The 15,926-nt window shown below is 40.9% G+C and overlaps 1 protein-coding gene across 3 annotated transcripts in view; it reads left to right on the forward strand.

Moving 5' to 3' along the window:
* The window catches only part of PHRF1 (PHD and ring finger domains 1), a 31,480-nt gene that overhangs the window by 2,768 nt on the left and 12,786 nt on the right, over positions 1-15,926 (forward strand). For 2 of the 3 annotated variants that reach the window (XM_027904617.1, XM_027904619.1), the window contains exons 2-9: positions 3,214-3,328; positions 3,671-3,793; positions 5,343-5,575; positions 6,563-6,646; positions 7,631-7,752; positions 12,145-12,242; positions 12,792-12,964; positions 14,767-14,896. In XM_027904617.1, coding sequence (XP_027760418.1) covers positions 3,238-3,328; positions 3,671-3,793; positions 5,343-5,575; positions 6,563-6,646; positions 7,631-7,752; positions 12,145-12,242; positions 12,792-12,964; positions 14,767-14,896 — 1,054 coding nt within the window. In that variant the 5' untranslated portion in view covers positions 3,214-3,237. Of the gene's footprint in view, positions 1-3,176; positions 3,329-3,670; positions 3,794-5,342; positions 5,576-6,562; positions 6,647-7,630; positions 7,753-12,144; positions 12,243-12,791; positions 12,965-14,766; positions 14,897-15,926 lie in introns of all 3 variants that reach the window. The other variant, XM_027904618.1, reaches the window with a different exon arrangement.

The following is a 15,926-nucleotide window of genomic DNA, read 5'->3' on the forward strand; positions in this document are numbered from 1 at the left end:
CGACTTGGTCCTAGTGAGGCTTTGTCTTGGTGGAGGAAAGCTGGGGAAGGAAACTGCGGCTGGGGGAAGCAGTGGTGGGGGTAAAGTGATTGAACACCTGCCATGCACTCATCTCTTCTGTGGTTTATTGGTTTATTAAGGTACTGTGAGGTACTTCCGAATGAGAATTTGAAAGCAGGGGGATATTGAGGAGGAGGAGGAGGACAGTGTCTGCCTTCAACCAGCCTGGTGTGCAACCTGTAATCCAAATGCTGGATATGCTGTGCAAACGGATGATGCACCTGCCCAGGGAACTGAGGTGGGGTTTACTATAAGTGTGACTGGTACTGAGTCTGAAGACAAGGGATCTCTGGCCAGGTTACCCTGCATCTGTGTTCCTAGGTTGCATCCTAAATTCCTTTGAATAGATTTTCAAAGTGGGATGCAGAAGAGAGGATCAGTGCGTATGAGAGCTATTTATAGCTGAAGGCCTGTATGCAGAGTACTGCTCACCATGGGATTTTCTAAGGGACCAAGCAGCCAGGGGTTGGGTACAGCAGTGAGGGCAGGGCCTTGGCACCTCCAAAACTAAAAGCAGCTGTAGTTACCTGAGTCCAATGGCCTTCAGGGATAATGAGTTGCTTTTTAGCAGTCTGTTTTTATGTCATAGGAGGACATAGTTAAGGTTTGCCTTGGAGGAAAGACTACAATCTACTCCTTCACCAAACTTCTTGGTTTGCATAATAATAAAAATGCTTCCCATCCTATTTCGTATTTGCCAATTCTAGCTTGGGGCTGGGTTGGGGAGGGGGATGTGTAAGAAAAATTCTGATGTGGTAAGTGCTAGAGAAAACTGGGCTTTTGTACAGGTGGGTGAGCTCTCTGAAGTGTATCGTGAATGTTTTTGCATTTCACAGTGGTAATTTGTTTGATGTCTTCTGTAAAAAAAAGAAACAACTTGGAAATGCTGCTTATTGTTTTTAAAACGCAGAAGAAGGAACTCTCATGTTAGGTGTACAGTCAATTTTGGTTTCCTACTTTTTTTCTTAAGAGCAGCTGCCCAGTTTGGAAAAGTAATATTCGTGATGTGCTTAAAATCTCAAATCCACTTCATATTGCTTGGTTTCTCCTTGTCTGTTTCCAACTACCCACAAAACAGACTTTTTTTACTGACAGGATTTGAAGGCTCGATTGTTTGCTGCGGTACCAGATTTTCCTTAACTCGGAGTTTTGCCTCCGAGCAAAGTACAAGCTTGCATTTGCAACATAAATATGTCAGTTTAGATTGTCAAGTCACAAGTCCTGATTTGTTTGCCTCTGTGCTTAAAGGATATCTTTCTGTGGGGTAGCAAGGCAAAAATAACATGGGTAGTTGTTTTATTCCACTACAGTGAAGGAATGCAGGCTGTTAGGAAGTGCAGTTAAGTGTGTGATGGTCAGAACTGTGGCTTATAGGAGTTGCTTTTCGAAATATAAAGATCTTCTTCTCCCTGTGCTTACCTGCTTTGCTTTAAGGAAAACTAGAGAGCAGGGAAATGAAGGTCACGGTCGTAGTGAAGTGGAGGCTTATCCACAGTTTTACTGCCGCCAGCCCTGGGTTTGTTTGGCTTTCGTGGTCCTCAGTGGCTCAGGAGTGCTGTGGCTGGCTGGATGTGGCAGCGACAAGTCAGCAGGAACCTGCCGACGAAGAGGTGGTACAGGCAGAGGTTCTAAATACACAAACACAACACGTGCAGGCCACTAACCTGCTGTGGGGCTGGTGCTGCCAGTCCTCGCCCTTAGGCATCCTGGCTGTCACGTCACCACAGATTTTGCATTGCTGCAGCTAACTGAGCTTTTGAGAGAATATTATATAACTGAGTTTCAGTTTGAATAATTCATGCATATACACTGCTGAAACTCGAAAAATTCCTAGTGTTTCCTCCTGTTTTTTAAGTTGCATCATGGAGTGACTGGATTTTGATGAATCTGTGTGTTTTCAGCTAACATTCATTGTTTTTTAAACGCTCCTGTTACCAGCCACGAATTGAGCTAAAAGTTTAAACTGCTATTTAGGCAAGAATCTTACTGAAGTTAGGAGAAATCTTTAAAAGAGTTTGGTTATCTTGAAACTCGATCTTTTTTCTGTTTAGGTTTTTTTTCCTTGTGCATTGAAGGCTCCATTTGTAGTTTAGTCTGGTTTAGCAAAACCTACATTTTTGAGGGTCTTTTAGTGCAGAGCTGCGCCACGTGGCTCAAAAAGGGAGTGTGCAAGCAAGAGCACTTGAATAAAACATGTTTTGTTCCAAAAAAAATCTCTTAATATGCAAGATATGTAGTGGGGAGCAGGGAGAGTGGGAGAAGAGCACCTGATTGAAACTTTGTCACACGTACAGAAGGATCCATTTTTCTTCATATTGAGATATGATATCTAGTTTTAAGTGTCATTTAATTATATATTTCCATGACTTGCTTATAGAAGTTTACCAGGGGTCGGTCTGTCTTAATGCTTTGTAGCATTATATGTTAAAAGCTCTGATTTGATTGTCATTGTGAGTTTGGATCATGCAACATCTTGCAGTATTTGTCAGTTTTACTGCCAGCCTGTGCTGATGCACAGCAATTAATGTGATTGTATTAATATACACCAAGTCAAGTCTTATACTTTCCATGGCTGTGAGGTCTGAGACTATTCTATTTCATGACAGACCTGTGCAAAGGCTGTTGTGTTTTGGTTTTGTTTTTTTTTAAGGACCTAGGCTACATGATCTACCTTATTTTCAGTTGAGCAAGATAGAGTATTTTGATTTGAAACATGTATTGTGATCCTGTTAGGCCTAGTTCAAAGGGCCTCTGGTCCCTTTCAGTCTTGCATTTTGTTTCTAGTCCACAGGATGATTGTGGAGTTTTGTGGTTTTTTTATTGCTGTTTTCAAAAGGGAATTCTGATTCTACCTTTTTCTGTCATGCAAGAGCCCAAGATAAAGCTGAATCTTTCACCTAAGTTGATTTTTCTCAAGCAACTGGTTTCATCTAGTCCAGTAGGGCCGTGAAACCTCGTATAAACATAACAATAGCTGCTTACCTGTAGCTGCCTCTGAATTGAGCCTGGGGAAGCTAATCAGTGGTGTGGGGAGGGCAGTGTCCCTCCTGCCATTCACATCTCTGCAGATGAGTTGGATGCTCTTTGACAGACTGACACCTGCCCTGCTTTTGTAGGTGGTGCACTGCCTCACTGAAGTCTGCCTTCTTGCAGGGAGCGGATTTCCAATGTCCTGCCATGGATGATGACAGCCAGGATGAACTGATAAACAAGAATGCTGCTCTAGGAAAGGGCAAAAGGCAATGTCTCGCACTCCTCAGCGAAACAGGTAAATGTGGCTTCTCTGCATGTGTGTGTTTCTGCTTCTGGGTTGGAGAACCTATTGATTTACCCTCAAAAGGGCAATAAAGTTGTATTTCTGACCATTTATCTCCTTTTTTTTTTTCCCCTGAGAATTTTTTTGTTTTGCTGCGCTTCATAGCTTGTGTGTATCAGACTGCTGACATGCTTCCCTTGAGTTTCTCAAAATGGGCAGCTTTGATACCACTGCAGAAATCTGGGGTCTCACTTCATACAAAATGTCCTGAGCAGGAGTTCTGGTGTCTCCTTCAATGTTCTGTCTGCCTGCATCAAATAGGTATTTCCTCTCTTCTTCTCTTTTCTTTTTAAGAAAGCAATGGTGGAAATAGCTGTGATTCAGATGATGATACTGGAAGTGAAGAGGAAGATAATGACACTGAGGAAGAGGAAGGTGAGGAGGACAAGGAAGAAAGTGAAGATGAAGAATTAGAAGGTAGGTCTATTAATGTCCATTAACAGGCATTTTTCTTCATAACTGAGGAAGAGTGAGATGAAAGCTTTTCCTGCAGAAATGAAGAATGAAATTCAAATCCACAGATGCAGCTGTGCCAGGCCATCCTACATTAATAAGCAAACAAGTAATATTCCCCAGTATTCTAAGCTTTTAAAACATTTGTATGTTTGAAGACTATGCACTAATCAAAGTTGTGTAGTTGCAGTCATCAGGAGTGAACTCTGCCCCAGCATGAGTCGGGGAAAAAAAAAAAAAAAAGTCAAAATTGCAGCAATGGCTCACGCTGTTTTTTCACTTATGAAAGCATGTTTGTTAGTTTGCTTTGGGCCTCTAAAGTGAATGTTGCGTTGGGGAGTTCTGAAAATAAATTACTATTGCTCTTGTGCCTGGGGAGGAGGGAAGAAGACTTGACTATTTTTTCTTTGAAGAAGGAAAGTGGATGTTACTTGGATTTGATAATTTTACTGAAAACATACTCTGTAGATACGTGTCACTGCTGTGCTCCAATTAATATTAGCATAGACAAAAGTGGAGGGGTTTTATCAGATCTTAAAGCTTGCTGAGAAGTAAGGAGCACAATTTTCTAAGTTACCAGTTAGCCTGATGTGAACACAGATGAAAAAATTGACTCCAGGTGCCAGAAAGCTTTATTAATCCATTTCTCAGAGTGTTTTCAGTTATGTCCAGACAGGAAAATTCAGTGGGAAATACAAAAGACAGGAGCCCTATTTTCATTAAAAACCCCAAACCAATACAAAACCAAAAACAACCAAAAAAACACAAAACCAAACAAAAAACAAAGCAACAAAAACAAAAACCCAACAACCCAACAATAGCATCTTTCTCTCCCACTCACCCCCAAAGTGAGTTTGGGGTTTTTTAGGTAACTTTTTGCTGTTTCTTGAAAATGTCAACTTACTTCACAGGTTTTGGGGAAAGACTAACACAGGTCTTTGTATTTTGTACTAAAAATAAAAATACCTTTCAGCAGTGTGTGCTGAGTGTTTAATTTTACTCAAAACCAGGCTTCTTTAAGTGGTCTCCAAGGCACTTTGATCCCTTGACTCTCGAAATGGTGATATACTGGGGAAATCTTGAATTTGTTGTTCTGCAGATCAGTGTATTGCTGCTGCTTGCCCTCTGAAGTTGGGTACATTTTGACTTTATTATAACTTTGTTTTAACTTTGTTGTTCCGTGGTAGTCTAACGTAGCTTACTGTCTTGTTTTGATAATCTGTTGTTTTTCTGCTGTCTGTCCTTTTAATCTCTTGGAAGACTACTCACATTATCAGGCTTTATTTTTCACCAGAGTAATCCATTGCTTTCTAGTGAAGGGATTTAGGAAGAAATAAAACCGCACAAATTATTGCCTTAAACTGGGAAGGCTGTGCTTTGCTCTTGCAGCCTCATAAAATAAGCTTTCTTGAAATTTTCTGTGAACTGGTACCCTGTCCTGCCCACCCCCTCTGCCCTCACTGCTGAAGCCCTGCAGCACACACACGGTTTTTTTTATCTCTCCCGTCTTAAGATTGTGAAGATGATGATGAAGAAGAGGAAGAAGAGGAAGAAACTGAGGCCACTGTGGAGGGAATGGCTGATTCTTTGAAATTAGAGCCACATTTAAATGGAGCGAGCATCTCCTCTGATGAGGATGGTGAAAACTGCCCCATTTGCCTCAACACTTTTAGGGATCAGGCTGTTGGGACTCCTGAGAACTGTTCCCATTACTTCTGCTTGGACTGCATTGTGGAGTGGTCTAAGGTGAGCTGTTTTGGCTGTGATGTCCTGTGGCTTTCTGGTGTGCTCTCTTCTCTCTCTTCTGATCGTGCTGTTCTGCTGTAATGAGAGCAAAAAAAATGTAATATTCGTATTTACTTTAAGCTTTTCTAAACAAACTTGGGTTACTGCTCTGTTTGTCAGGATTCATGTTTGAAGTGTGGATCTGTTTTTCTTGTACCCATCCTGATCTCTTCTCTGGAAGCTATAATGTCATAAGCAAGTGTATTTTTAGGCATTTACAATTCTTTTGCTTTTTTAAGTCAAGACACCAGCAATACTGGTTTTCTCTGTGCTTTTTTTATTATATATATATGTGTGTGTATATATATTTCTCTGTATATCTGTCTTTATCTCTTCTTAAATTCTGTATTGTGACCACTGGATGGGGATCTGTTTTAAACATCTAAACATAAAAAAGATGTAAAAGAGTATGACTATCAACAACTTGCTCTGAATTCACTTTTCAGTCAGAGTTCCTTGCCACCTGTGTAGTTCCCACAGTCAAAAACCAGGGTGAGAATTACAACAAAACTTACTGTGTGTGCAGCAGTAACAGTGTTAATTAAATTAAAAAAAAAAAAAAAAATTACTCTTACTGAATATATTGTAAGCCATTTCTAGTTGCCCATTTGTCCAAAAGAAAGAAAATGCCTTAAAATGCAAGTGCTGCTTCAAGGCAATGTTTAGAAGAATTTTGATATTGCTTTGCAATTGAATAATTATTAAATCACCTCAGTATAATAAATACTTCTCTGAATATGTATGTTTTCTCTGATCCAAGAGGCTGTTTGCAAATCAGATAAGTCAGATTTAAGTACGTAAAACGTCAAGATCATAGCTGCTAAAATGGCTACTACATTAATTTAATGCTTATTTCAATAATAATTTAAGACTTCCTTTTTAGAAATTGAATAAAGAGATGCACTTATTAACTGTATTGGGAATTGTATTGGTTTTGGTTTTTTCTAGAATGCAAACTCCTGTCCAGTGGATCGAATCCTCTTTAAGTACATTAGCATCCGGGCACGTTTTGGTGGTAAAATCTTAAAAAAGGTAAGCTTTCTACTGTGGCAAACAACAAAGCCAATTGCCACGAAATAGTTATTCAGAGATTTACACCTCTAGCATGTTTATCCGATACTTGGCATCTGGACGAATTATTTCTTTTCTGAGTTTGCCTTTTAAGGAACTGTAAGAATTTTTTTTCCCCCTTAACCATGTTTCCTGCAATATTGTGTTCTGGCAGAAAGGGTGTTTCTCATAGCTGCCTCTTCTGCATAATGGACATCTGACTGAAAACTCTTCTGCACGGAAAAGCCTCTCCAGACATGGAAGTGCCCCGTGTACTGCAAGTGCTGTACACAGGGAATAGGAATAATCTGGGTTATACATGATCTTGCTACCAGGAACGCTGTGTAACAGTAGGGTTTGTAAGGGGAGAGAGGTGCAAGGTAATTGTGGAGCTCCTAAAGGCGCCATTTGGAGTGGGGCACGAGGCAGTAGCAGAGCTCTGAGAGACACCGGCTGTGTCTGCTGGTAGTTGCTCATGAAGAAGTATTGAAGAGCTGTCACTGCTCTTTATTGATATCAGAAAGATTTTGGGTTTCAGGGGACTTTTAGGAGTTTGATGCTGTTTTCATAAACTGGTGATTTCTTGCGTTTTGTATTTTAACAAGTGCAGATTTAACATTGAAGTAATATGGGGGTAGCAAAGTTTGTTCTTTTCTTTTGCCTTGTTTTTGGGGTCTTTTTGGTTTTTTGACTACTTTTGATCTTATTTGTGAATTTTTGTTTTCCCTGTTCTTTAAGTGCAGTTTCCTGTATTTGTTGGTGTCTGATAGTAAACAAGCTAAGGAGATGTTTTCAGGCATTTGATCGGGTCTTAGGTGTGTTGAATGAACTAAAACAAAGGCTCTGATAAGTAACAACTCTTTTGTTTCCTTCACTGTTAGATTTTGATGCAGGTACTGTTAATGTGATGATGGATTTTTAAAAGTGCCACGTTCTGCATAAAATTTGAATCCCTCTTTTGTTTAGATTCCTGTTGAGAACACGAAAACTCAGGGTAGCGATGGGGAGGATGACCCAACCTTCTGTGAGGTGTGTGGCAGAAGTGACCGTGAGGATCGCCTGCTGCTCTGTGATGGCTGTGATGCAGGGTAAGAAAGGCTGAAGTGAATGGAGCACCTGCACAGTTGGCCAGTGTTTGGTCCACAGACACTATCTGGTCTGTAGGCTGCCCCTTGCTGCTCTCTTCAGACTCAACGTGCAGCCAGCTGTGCATCCATGTGCTTACAGTGCAGACATCCATCCCCATTAAGCGATGGATCCTTTTCTGGTCATGTAGCAGCGTGTGTGTGGAGAGTCCTGTGCACATCAGTGCAGCACCCATAGAGGCAGGTGACCATGCCTTTAAGTGATGAAGGTGTTTGTGCTCATCCGTGCAGCATCTGGTTCCATGAAGGGTAAAAAATGTACATCCTTTTATATGTCCCTGGGGGAGGATGTATGGCTGGTCCCAGCTGACTGGGCACTAGTGCTGTGCAGGAGAACTGCTTAAGATTCACAGTTTTGTGAAATGCTTTTCATTTAGAGCCACAGGTCTTAAATTGATTCTCTTACTCTTGCATACTTCTGTCTCTGCCAACATAATTTTTTTCCCTCCTTGATAAATAAAATAAATGTTTAAGTAGAGTCATCGAGATATTTGAACACAAGTTTGGGCCTACAGTTTTCTGCTAAAATTTAAAGTCTGTTTGCTGTTTAATCAGTCTTCTGGCATTGTCAGTTTGCTGTCAAAAGTTACCCACTGAACAAAGAGAGGTGCTTGCAATGAATATGTAGAGTATTCTTTCAAAAATTTCTTCTAGCAAGCTAACTAGATACCTGATAAGTCTAGTTTTGCCTTTGTGTTCTGTAGTGTCCATGTACAATGATTCACCTTCTGGAAAATAGACAAAATCAGGAACACTAGATATTGTTAAGAGCGTCATCAGAACGCTGAATTTAAAATACTTAATCAAGACCAGTGTTTCACAGGTCTGACCTGAAGCCATGTCTTTAAGTTCTTTCTGATCTCTCAACAGTTACTCCAATTTTTTAATATATATTTGTATTTCTAGTTTGATACAGTTCTTTAATTTTTGTCATATTTTCCTAAAATAAGTTCTTTATATATGCTTGATTTCTAGAGTTAGCACTTCCAGAAGCACTTCTGGAAAAAGAACTCACAGTCATTACTGATGCCTTAAATGGCCAGAAAGAACCCTCGAAGTATGAATATGAGAAAGCAAAAAAGCACTCATTTATTTACAGCATGCTGGGTGCATAGGAATCATTTCCGAAGTAGGCACACCAAGTTGCAGAGGTGCTACAGTTTTATACTGTAGTATCTAACAGTGCATCATCTGTTATCATCACCTGCTTCCCAAAAGTGTTGATCCCATTGGACAGCCCTTGCCACGCATCTCGAATTTGAGTTGGTGATCCCAAAGACCCCTTGTCTTCATCTTCCTCATCCTACTCCATGGTCTTTGGCACAGTAGCACACCTTCTGGAACAGTTTTAAAGTTTCTGAGCCACTTTGACTCAGTTATATCAAGCAATGTGCCTGTTATGTCTTATTCTGAGAACATTTCATACAGATAAAATGTTCTCTACCTTGCCGCAATCTTTGTCTATTGGAATTCTTGACAAGAAATGTTAAACAGCATTTTTAAAATTCTTGTACAAAAGTACTAACAGGCCAAAGGCACTACCAATCTATACCAAAAGTGCTAAAAAGCTATACTAAATCTATGTTATGTAGATTTTAAGGCATCTTTACGAGCTCTCCATGGCTGAGGTTAAATCTAGAAAAATGGAGAATAGCTTGTTTCAAATCCTGGTTTTATTCCTCTAGATTCTCTGTCTGACCTGATGCTGGATTGAAAAGTTCCTCGGTTATTTTTGCCAGCAATTCTAAAGCGAACCGAGTTACTGCTTTTAGCTAGACGTGGCTTTCTATGGTGTTCAAACTGTGTAGTATAATGCTGTTATCAAATCTTTTTCCACTGAAACCATTTTCAGATATTATTTTGGAATGTGACAGCCTAACTTTCTGAACTGTGTAACAATAACATTAGGATTGGTGTGAATACAGGAGTGTGGATGTCGAGTCATTTGAACAAACAGTAGAAAAAGGGTTAATTGCATTATGGTGTGACACATTAATGTATGACTCCATTCAGGTTACCAAGCAGCAAGAAGAGAGTAACAGTGATTGGTGTCAAGAAGTTGAAGAACAGGGCTGCATCCATGACCAAAATTCTTTAATTTCATAGATCTGTTTTTTCTTATTGTTTGTGAAGGCTGAGACAGAATAATGAGGCAGAAGTTCCCCAAAAGCATCCATTCCTTCCTGAGAGGTACAAAAAGTCTGAAATCAGTTTTTCACTGCTCGTCACAGAGCTCAAGAGATGTGTTGAGGACTTGATGGCCAATATCTCTTGCCTTCTGTGTTGCACACAAATAATCCTGGCCAGACCACTTGGGCACACGGTGTCTTTGTGAGGGGGTGGGTGCAAGAGTGCAATTAAAGGAACCCGAGGGAGTGACTGTGAGTGAGGTGACTTTGCTTTAAGACTGTTTTTTTCAGGTTTTGTTGTTTTGGGGTTTTTTTGGAAAAACAAGCATCATCCCTCTAGAAGATTTAGCATTGAGTGTGGTTATGATGATTTTCTGCGTGATGAGGTTCTTTCCATTTCCAAGGGGCTCTAGATAGCTGTTGCAATAGGTTCTTCAGTGTCAAAAGTTTTAGGGCTGAAAGTCTTTGCTTTTCAAATGGGTCATAAGGTGGCTTCAGAACTCCCAGACATAATTTGAAAAGTATGTAATGAAGTTCTTGCTACAAGTACTTTTGCTATGACTTTGGCATGAATATAACAATATTACTTGTCAGAATACCACTTTGGGGAAATGATCTCATTCCTGGTAGCTGGCAGTTGGAGAATGAGCTCTCCTTTCCCAGAGAAGGAATATACTTTGCTAGTCTAATTTTAAAGTAACAATTTTTTGCAAGCAGCATTTTTCAATTTCATCTTCTTCAAGCTCTGCAAGAGTGTAAAATCTCATCTGCTAAAGTATACTCTTTCATGCAAGGAGAACATGGTATTCCATTTTGTATTGACAATTTATATATATATATTAGTATAAACATAGTATTGGCAGTTTTGACAGTACAGCTGCAAATTGAGCTTATTGCAACACGGTTGGGAACAGGTTTGAAAGACATAATCTGAAGTCTGAGTCATGGAATGAAGGTAGATTAACAGCTGTAGTCTCGTTGTTACTTCTTTTGTCTTACTGTCAACTGGGATTAGAGGATTAGACAGTTGCTCCTTCCCTTCCCTTACTTTGTGGCCAGGCATTGAGTTATCAGTCAGTGAATTTTGCTAAGAGAGATGAAACAGAGAGCTTCCCTCTTTTTTCTTTATTTATTTCAGAGTTAAACACTCTACCAGAAATAACAGTAGTCTTCTCTCTTGTAGAAAAAGAACAAAGTTGGTCATAAAATTGTTGATTTGAAGCTGAAACTTACTTGAAAGCTGTGATCTTCCTGTCTTCCTTGCCTAAGGAACTTGGTCTAAGCATTCAGTTTTCATGGGAAGCATCTCATTTACTTGGAAAATCTGTTTTAATTCTTTATAGCAGTGTAACTTGAACGTGAGTTGCTTTGAAAATTCTGTGCTACTGACACGTGTTGCTTTCTCTGAGTTTAAACTGCTGGATTGAAGAAATTGCAGAGCTTCTCTGTAAGTGGTTGGTGTTCAGTCTGGCTGCTCAGCCTCTTGGGTAGAGAACATTTCAAAGGCCTACCTAGGGGGGCATCATGCTCTCTTCTTTCCCCCTGAGGCTTGGTAAGGACAGTTCCCAGCTGGATGGTGTCTGGAAGTCAGTGTGCTTAGTCTCCAGTCCTGCAAGCAGCTTTTTGGAGCCAGTGACTGACCAATGCTCTGCCACGTAACCTGTGCAATGACACAGAAATCCTAATCACCACTTGTCTTAATCATACCACATGTACTTGTGGGATGCAGTGCCTTTATTCAGCATAACAAGGCATTGCATTTGACCTGTGCCTTGTCATGCAAAATAAAATGCTCATAAGTGCCAGTAACGTGAATGCTGTGTTGGTTCACAGGAAAATGATGTTGTTTCCTGGTTGCCTGTCTCCCAGTGCTTCTCTTGCCACCATCAGTTTTGGCTCTGCACGTTTCTTGCAGCTTGGGTTCAAATGACCACACAGTGAGGGAAAAATGCTCACTTTTCTAAGCTTTTTTAAGCCTAAAGTGATGAAAATACCGTCTAGAATTGAAGGCCCTTTTATAACCATCAGGTAGCATCTTTTCTCTGGAGACTGGTGGAAGTGGATGCATAGACTATGGTTTCAAGCTTAAGAAAATGAGTCTGCCTTACATAGCACGTGGATAGAGGTGAAAGGCTTCTCTTCTCTTGTTAAGGACCACGTTGTTTGATTTATTTCATTTTGATTTTTTTTTTTCCTTCCCCCCAAGGTATCACATGGAATGCCTTAATCCTCCTCTGAGTGAAGTCCCTGTAGATGAATGGTTCTGTCCAGCCTGTGCCCCCATGGGTGCCAGTGCTGCTGCAGGTAAGGGTTTTGTAGTATCCACTCAAAGTAAATATTTTTCTTCTGAGTTAGAAAATGGGAAGCATGTGCTGTTCTGAAGAGGTGTTTAATGTCCTCTTTTTCTGTTTTAAACAACTGTTTTGATAAGTGTTCTCTCTTGAACCATGAGAGTTGACTTGAACTCTTGACTGATGAGACAATCCTGTTTATGAAGATTTTCATTTGCATTTACAATCTGTGGAGCTGCTTCTTGTAAGCATTCTTTAACCTTTCCGGGGCAAGCCCAGCACCTTAATGCAACTGCTTTGTATTACGTTGGAAAGAGTTTATCAGTAGACTGACCTCAGTTTGTTAAGGTAGCAGCAATTTCTGTTACCTAGAAAAGCATCTTACTGTGTAACAGCCTGTAACTGTCTGTGCTCATTTCGTTTTGAGAGGGTGATGTCTTCTTTCAGAGGTGATTGGTTTAAGAAAGGGAATAAGGGAGTACTGATTTTTTTTTTTGTCTGAAATTTTTTAAATGCTTTCACATCTAGAAAGACAAGTGACCTCAGCATCTTTTCTTTCAAGACACAGATCATGTCAGTGAAGAAGAGGTGGCTGCTCTTGTGGCAGATGTTGTTCCCACCACCAGTCGGCTGCGCCCTCACGTCCGGACCCGAGCTATCGCCAGGACCCGGCAGAGCGAGCGCGTCCGGGCAACGGTGAACCGGAACCGGATAACAACAGCACAGCGGATTCAGGTGATCGGGGGTACTTGCTAGGGAACATCTGGAAGAACCTTGTGGAAGAGCTGAGAGAAATCCCCACCTAAGTAGCTCATCTGTCTGTGTTGGCTGTCCGTAGCACAATGGGTAGTAGTTATGGAGTTCTTTTAAACTGAGATGGAGAACATGCGCAAATGGGGTGCAGCACATGGCCAAGACTCTCTATTTTAAATGCTGCAGTAGCTTCCTCTCTTGATCTGCATTTTTTATCACCTCTGGTGTGAGCAAAATTGTATTTTTTTTCCCAGTGGCTATTAATGCAGTTTGTGCATCACATCTGTTTCTTTAGCATGTTTATTTGACAGCTGTGTATTTTTTTTATTTGTCGTCCTAATTCTTTTTCTGTAGCAGTAGAACTTGTTGATCACCCTCAGCCCAACTGAAGAGAAAAATTTAGTATTTTCAAGGTTTCTATGAGCTGAAATTCAGCCTCTTGTTGAAGAGAAAACCCCAGATGCTAGTGTCCTCAGTAATGTGGCACTGTGACTTCAGCCACCTTAACAGTACCAGAGAATCTATGCAAGGAAGTATCCCCATTACCCAAGATCCCTTCTTACAGTATTAAGTACAGGTTGAAATAACTGCCATGAATGAAGATCTAGCTTGCCTGAAGTTTTTATCATGTTTTTCCCCTGGATTTAAGGACTCTCCAGAGAGCTCTAGCTGTCATTAAACTCATTGTCCTCTATAAACGGAGGTGATCTTGACTGCCAACCCCCACTGTCTCAAAACCCAGGCCTTTTAATTTTAGCTTTAGAAGAATTAATAAAGTAGAACATGTTGAGGAATCATGTGATGCATTGTTGTTAAGTAATTATATCTGAGTAGTCGAGGCTATATTTTGAAAAAAAGTAATGGGAGAAGAGTGCTGCTTGAAGTGAAAGACTGTGCAAGGGAACTGCTGCTGCTTTTCTTTCTTTCCCTACCTCTTGTTTTAGAAATAGTGTGCAGCTTTTTCCTGCAGGTGAGACAAGTGGTGCCCAGGGACTTTACCATTGCATAGTCGTGTCAGCCTGGGAACCCAGGACTTAAGAGGTGTTTCTAGCTCTGCTTCTCAATGTGCAGGGATGATTACAAACTAGAAAGGTACTGTTACTTAGTGCCTTTGTCTCTGAATAAAAGTGCATCTTATTTTGGCTAGTACCTTGAGTTGGCTGAAGCTTAATTCCTCTGTTTTGAGGGTGTGTAAGCTGTTGTCCTCAAAGCACAGTGAGAAGCTGGCAGCATGCATCCTTGAGTGTAGAGAGGAACTGACCTGTGAATCTGAAACTTGTTGGAGAAGCCCCTGCTAATGACAATGAAGTGATGTTAGGTGGTGAAGGCAAGGTGGCTCACAGGGAGTCCCCTAATGTGCACGTTTCACAGGTCAGTCTGACCTAAAGAATGAGATGTTTAATACAGGGGATCTGTACTTTTTTGGCTTTTCAGTGTTTGCTCACCCCAGTTTGTGTGATGAGGCAGAGGTCAGTTAGGTGAATCTGAGAAAGTTCTTGGGTGAACTCTTTCACTGAGGAAATGTCGATCTCGGGGATTGTTCTCATTTAAAAAGTTAGACTAGCCATGACTTGTAATTCTGAACAAGGCCAAAGAGCAAGGTCATTAACATGTCAGTCAGTAGATGAGAAAAGTGACATAATTGCTTAACTGTCAGCTTGGTGATATGGGGGGCGGGGTTCCTTATTCAAATCTCAAATCCATTTTTCATCAAATGCTTTTATGAGTAACTTGTTGCTGTCCTTTGGATACCTGTATCATGCACCTTCTAATCCCCCACACAGCATGTGCCAAGGTACCTCATGTCATCACTTCTGGATGAAACAATTGAGGCAGTTGTAGCAGGTCTAAACACAGCCGTCTACCAGCGTCCTCTTACACCACGGGCTCCTGCTAGGCAGAAAAGAAAAACAGGTAAGGACATTAGGCACTTTAGGAAAGCCCAAATCATGCAAAGTACTGTACATCTGCTGAATGCTGCCGCACCTGTGCAGCTAGGGAAGTATCCCACATGCATTTTTTTCTTTTCCTGTACCACCCCTGCCCAGAAGTGTCTTGCCTTAGTTACAGGGGCAGTGAGTAGTTTATCACTAGGTAGGCATAACCAAAACTGTGTATTCTACACCCTCTGTGTCATTTCTGATGGACTGTTAATAATGGATCATTTGCAGCAGCTGCCCAGGGCACACCTGGCACCTCAGGCAACAAGCTGGGTGTTAAAGAACCCTGTGAGGCGTGTTTCTTTGTTTTCACACCAGTGACTCAGCTGTGATAACTCCCCTCTGGGGAGGCATTAGCAGCTTCACACACAGCCTGAGGGGTCATCTCTTCGTATGGGCCACAATGGACTGGCATAATAGGCACCTGTGATGACCTAGACCATCAAAGATTCCAAAACTATCCCATAACTCACAGAGTTAAATCACCTGTTGTGGAACTTCCCACCCTGGGGGAGGTACTGGACATGCCCACCTAAATTTGAGCATATATGATCTTGGGGTTTTGGGACTTCTGGTACCACCCATTGGATCCAAAGAAGGACCAGAACTTCATAAGGACTGTGACTGCCTCCCTTGACAAGACTGCAGTCATTACTTCAACAGAACTGTGACTATTATCCAGACCAACAGGTTTTCTTTTCATTTTGTTTTGTACCCAGGGGAGCCACGTGGTGCTCAGCACAGGGGCTAATGAATACTGTTCTGTTCTTGTCCCAAAGTGCTGGGTTATACATCTGTTTTGCAGCTTAAAACTAGTTTTTCGATGTGTCATTATATTTATTGTAATCTTTTTAGTAAGTTGTGACTCTGACGTGTAACCTCTCTTGAGTTGGGTTCATTTCTCCAGCCAATTTACTTTTAAACCAGCATGTCTTGAAGGTTGTTTTTAAATAAATCCTAATTTGTTTGTATTGTATCACTTTTTCTGCTACTCTGCTATTGGT

Source organism: Empidonax traillii, unplaced genomic scaffold (assembly GCF_003031625.1).
Source record: "Empidonax traillii isolate 1590-97213 ecotype Southwest subspecies unplaced genomic scaffold, ASM303162v1 scaffold1069:size343330, whole genome shotgun sequence".
Lineage (NCBI taxonomy): Eukaryota > Metazoa > Chordata > Aves > Passeriformes > Tyrannidae > Empidonax > Empidonax traillii.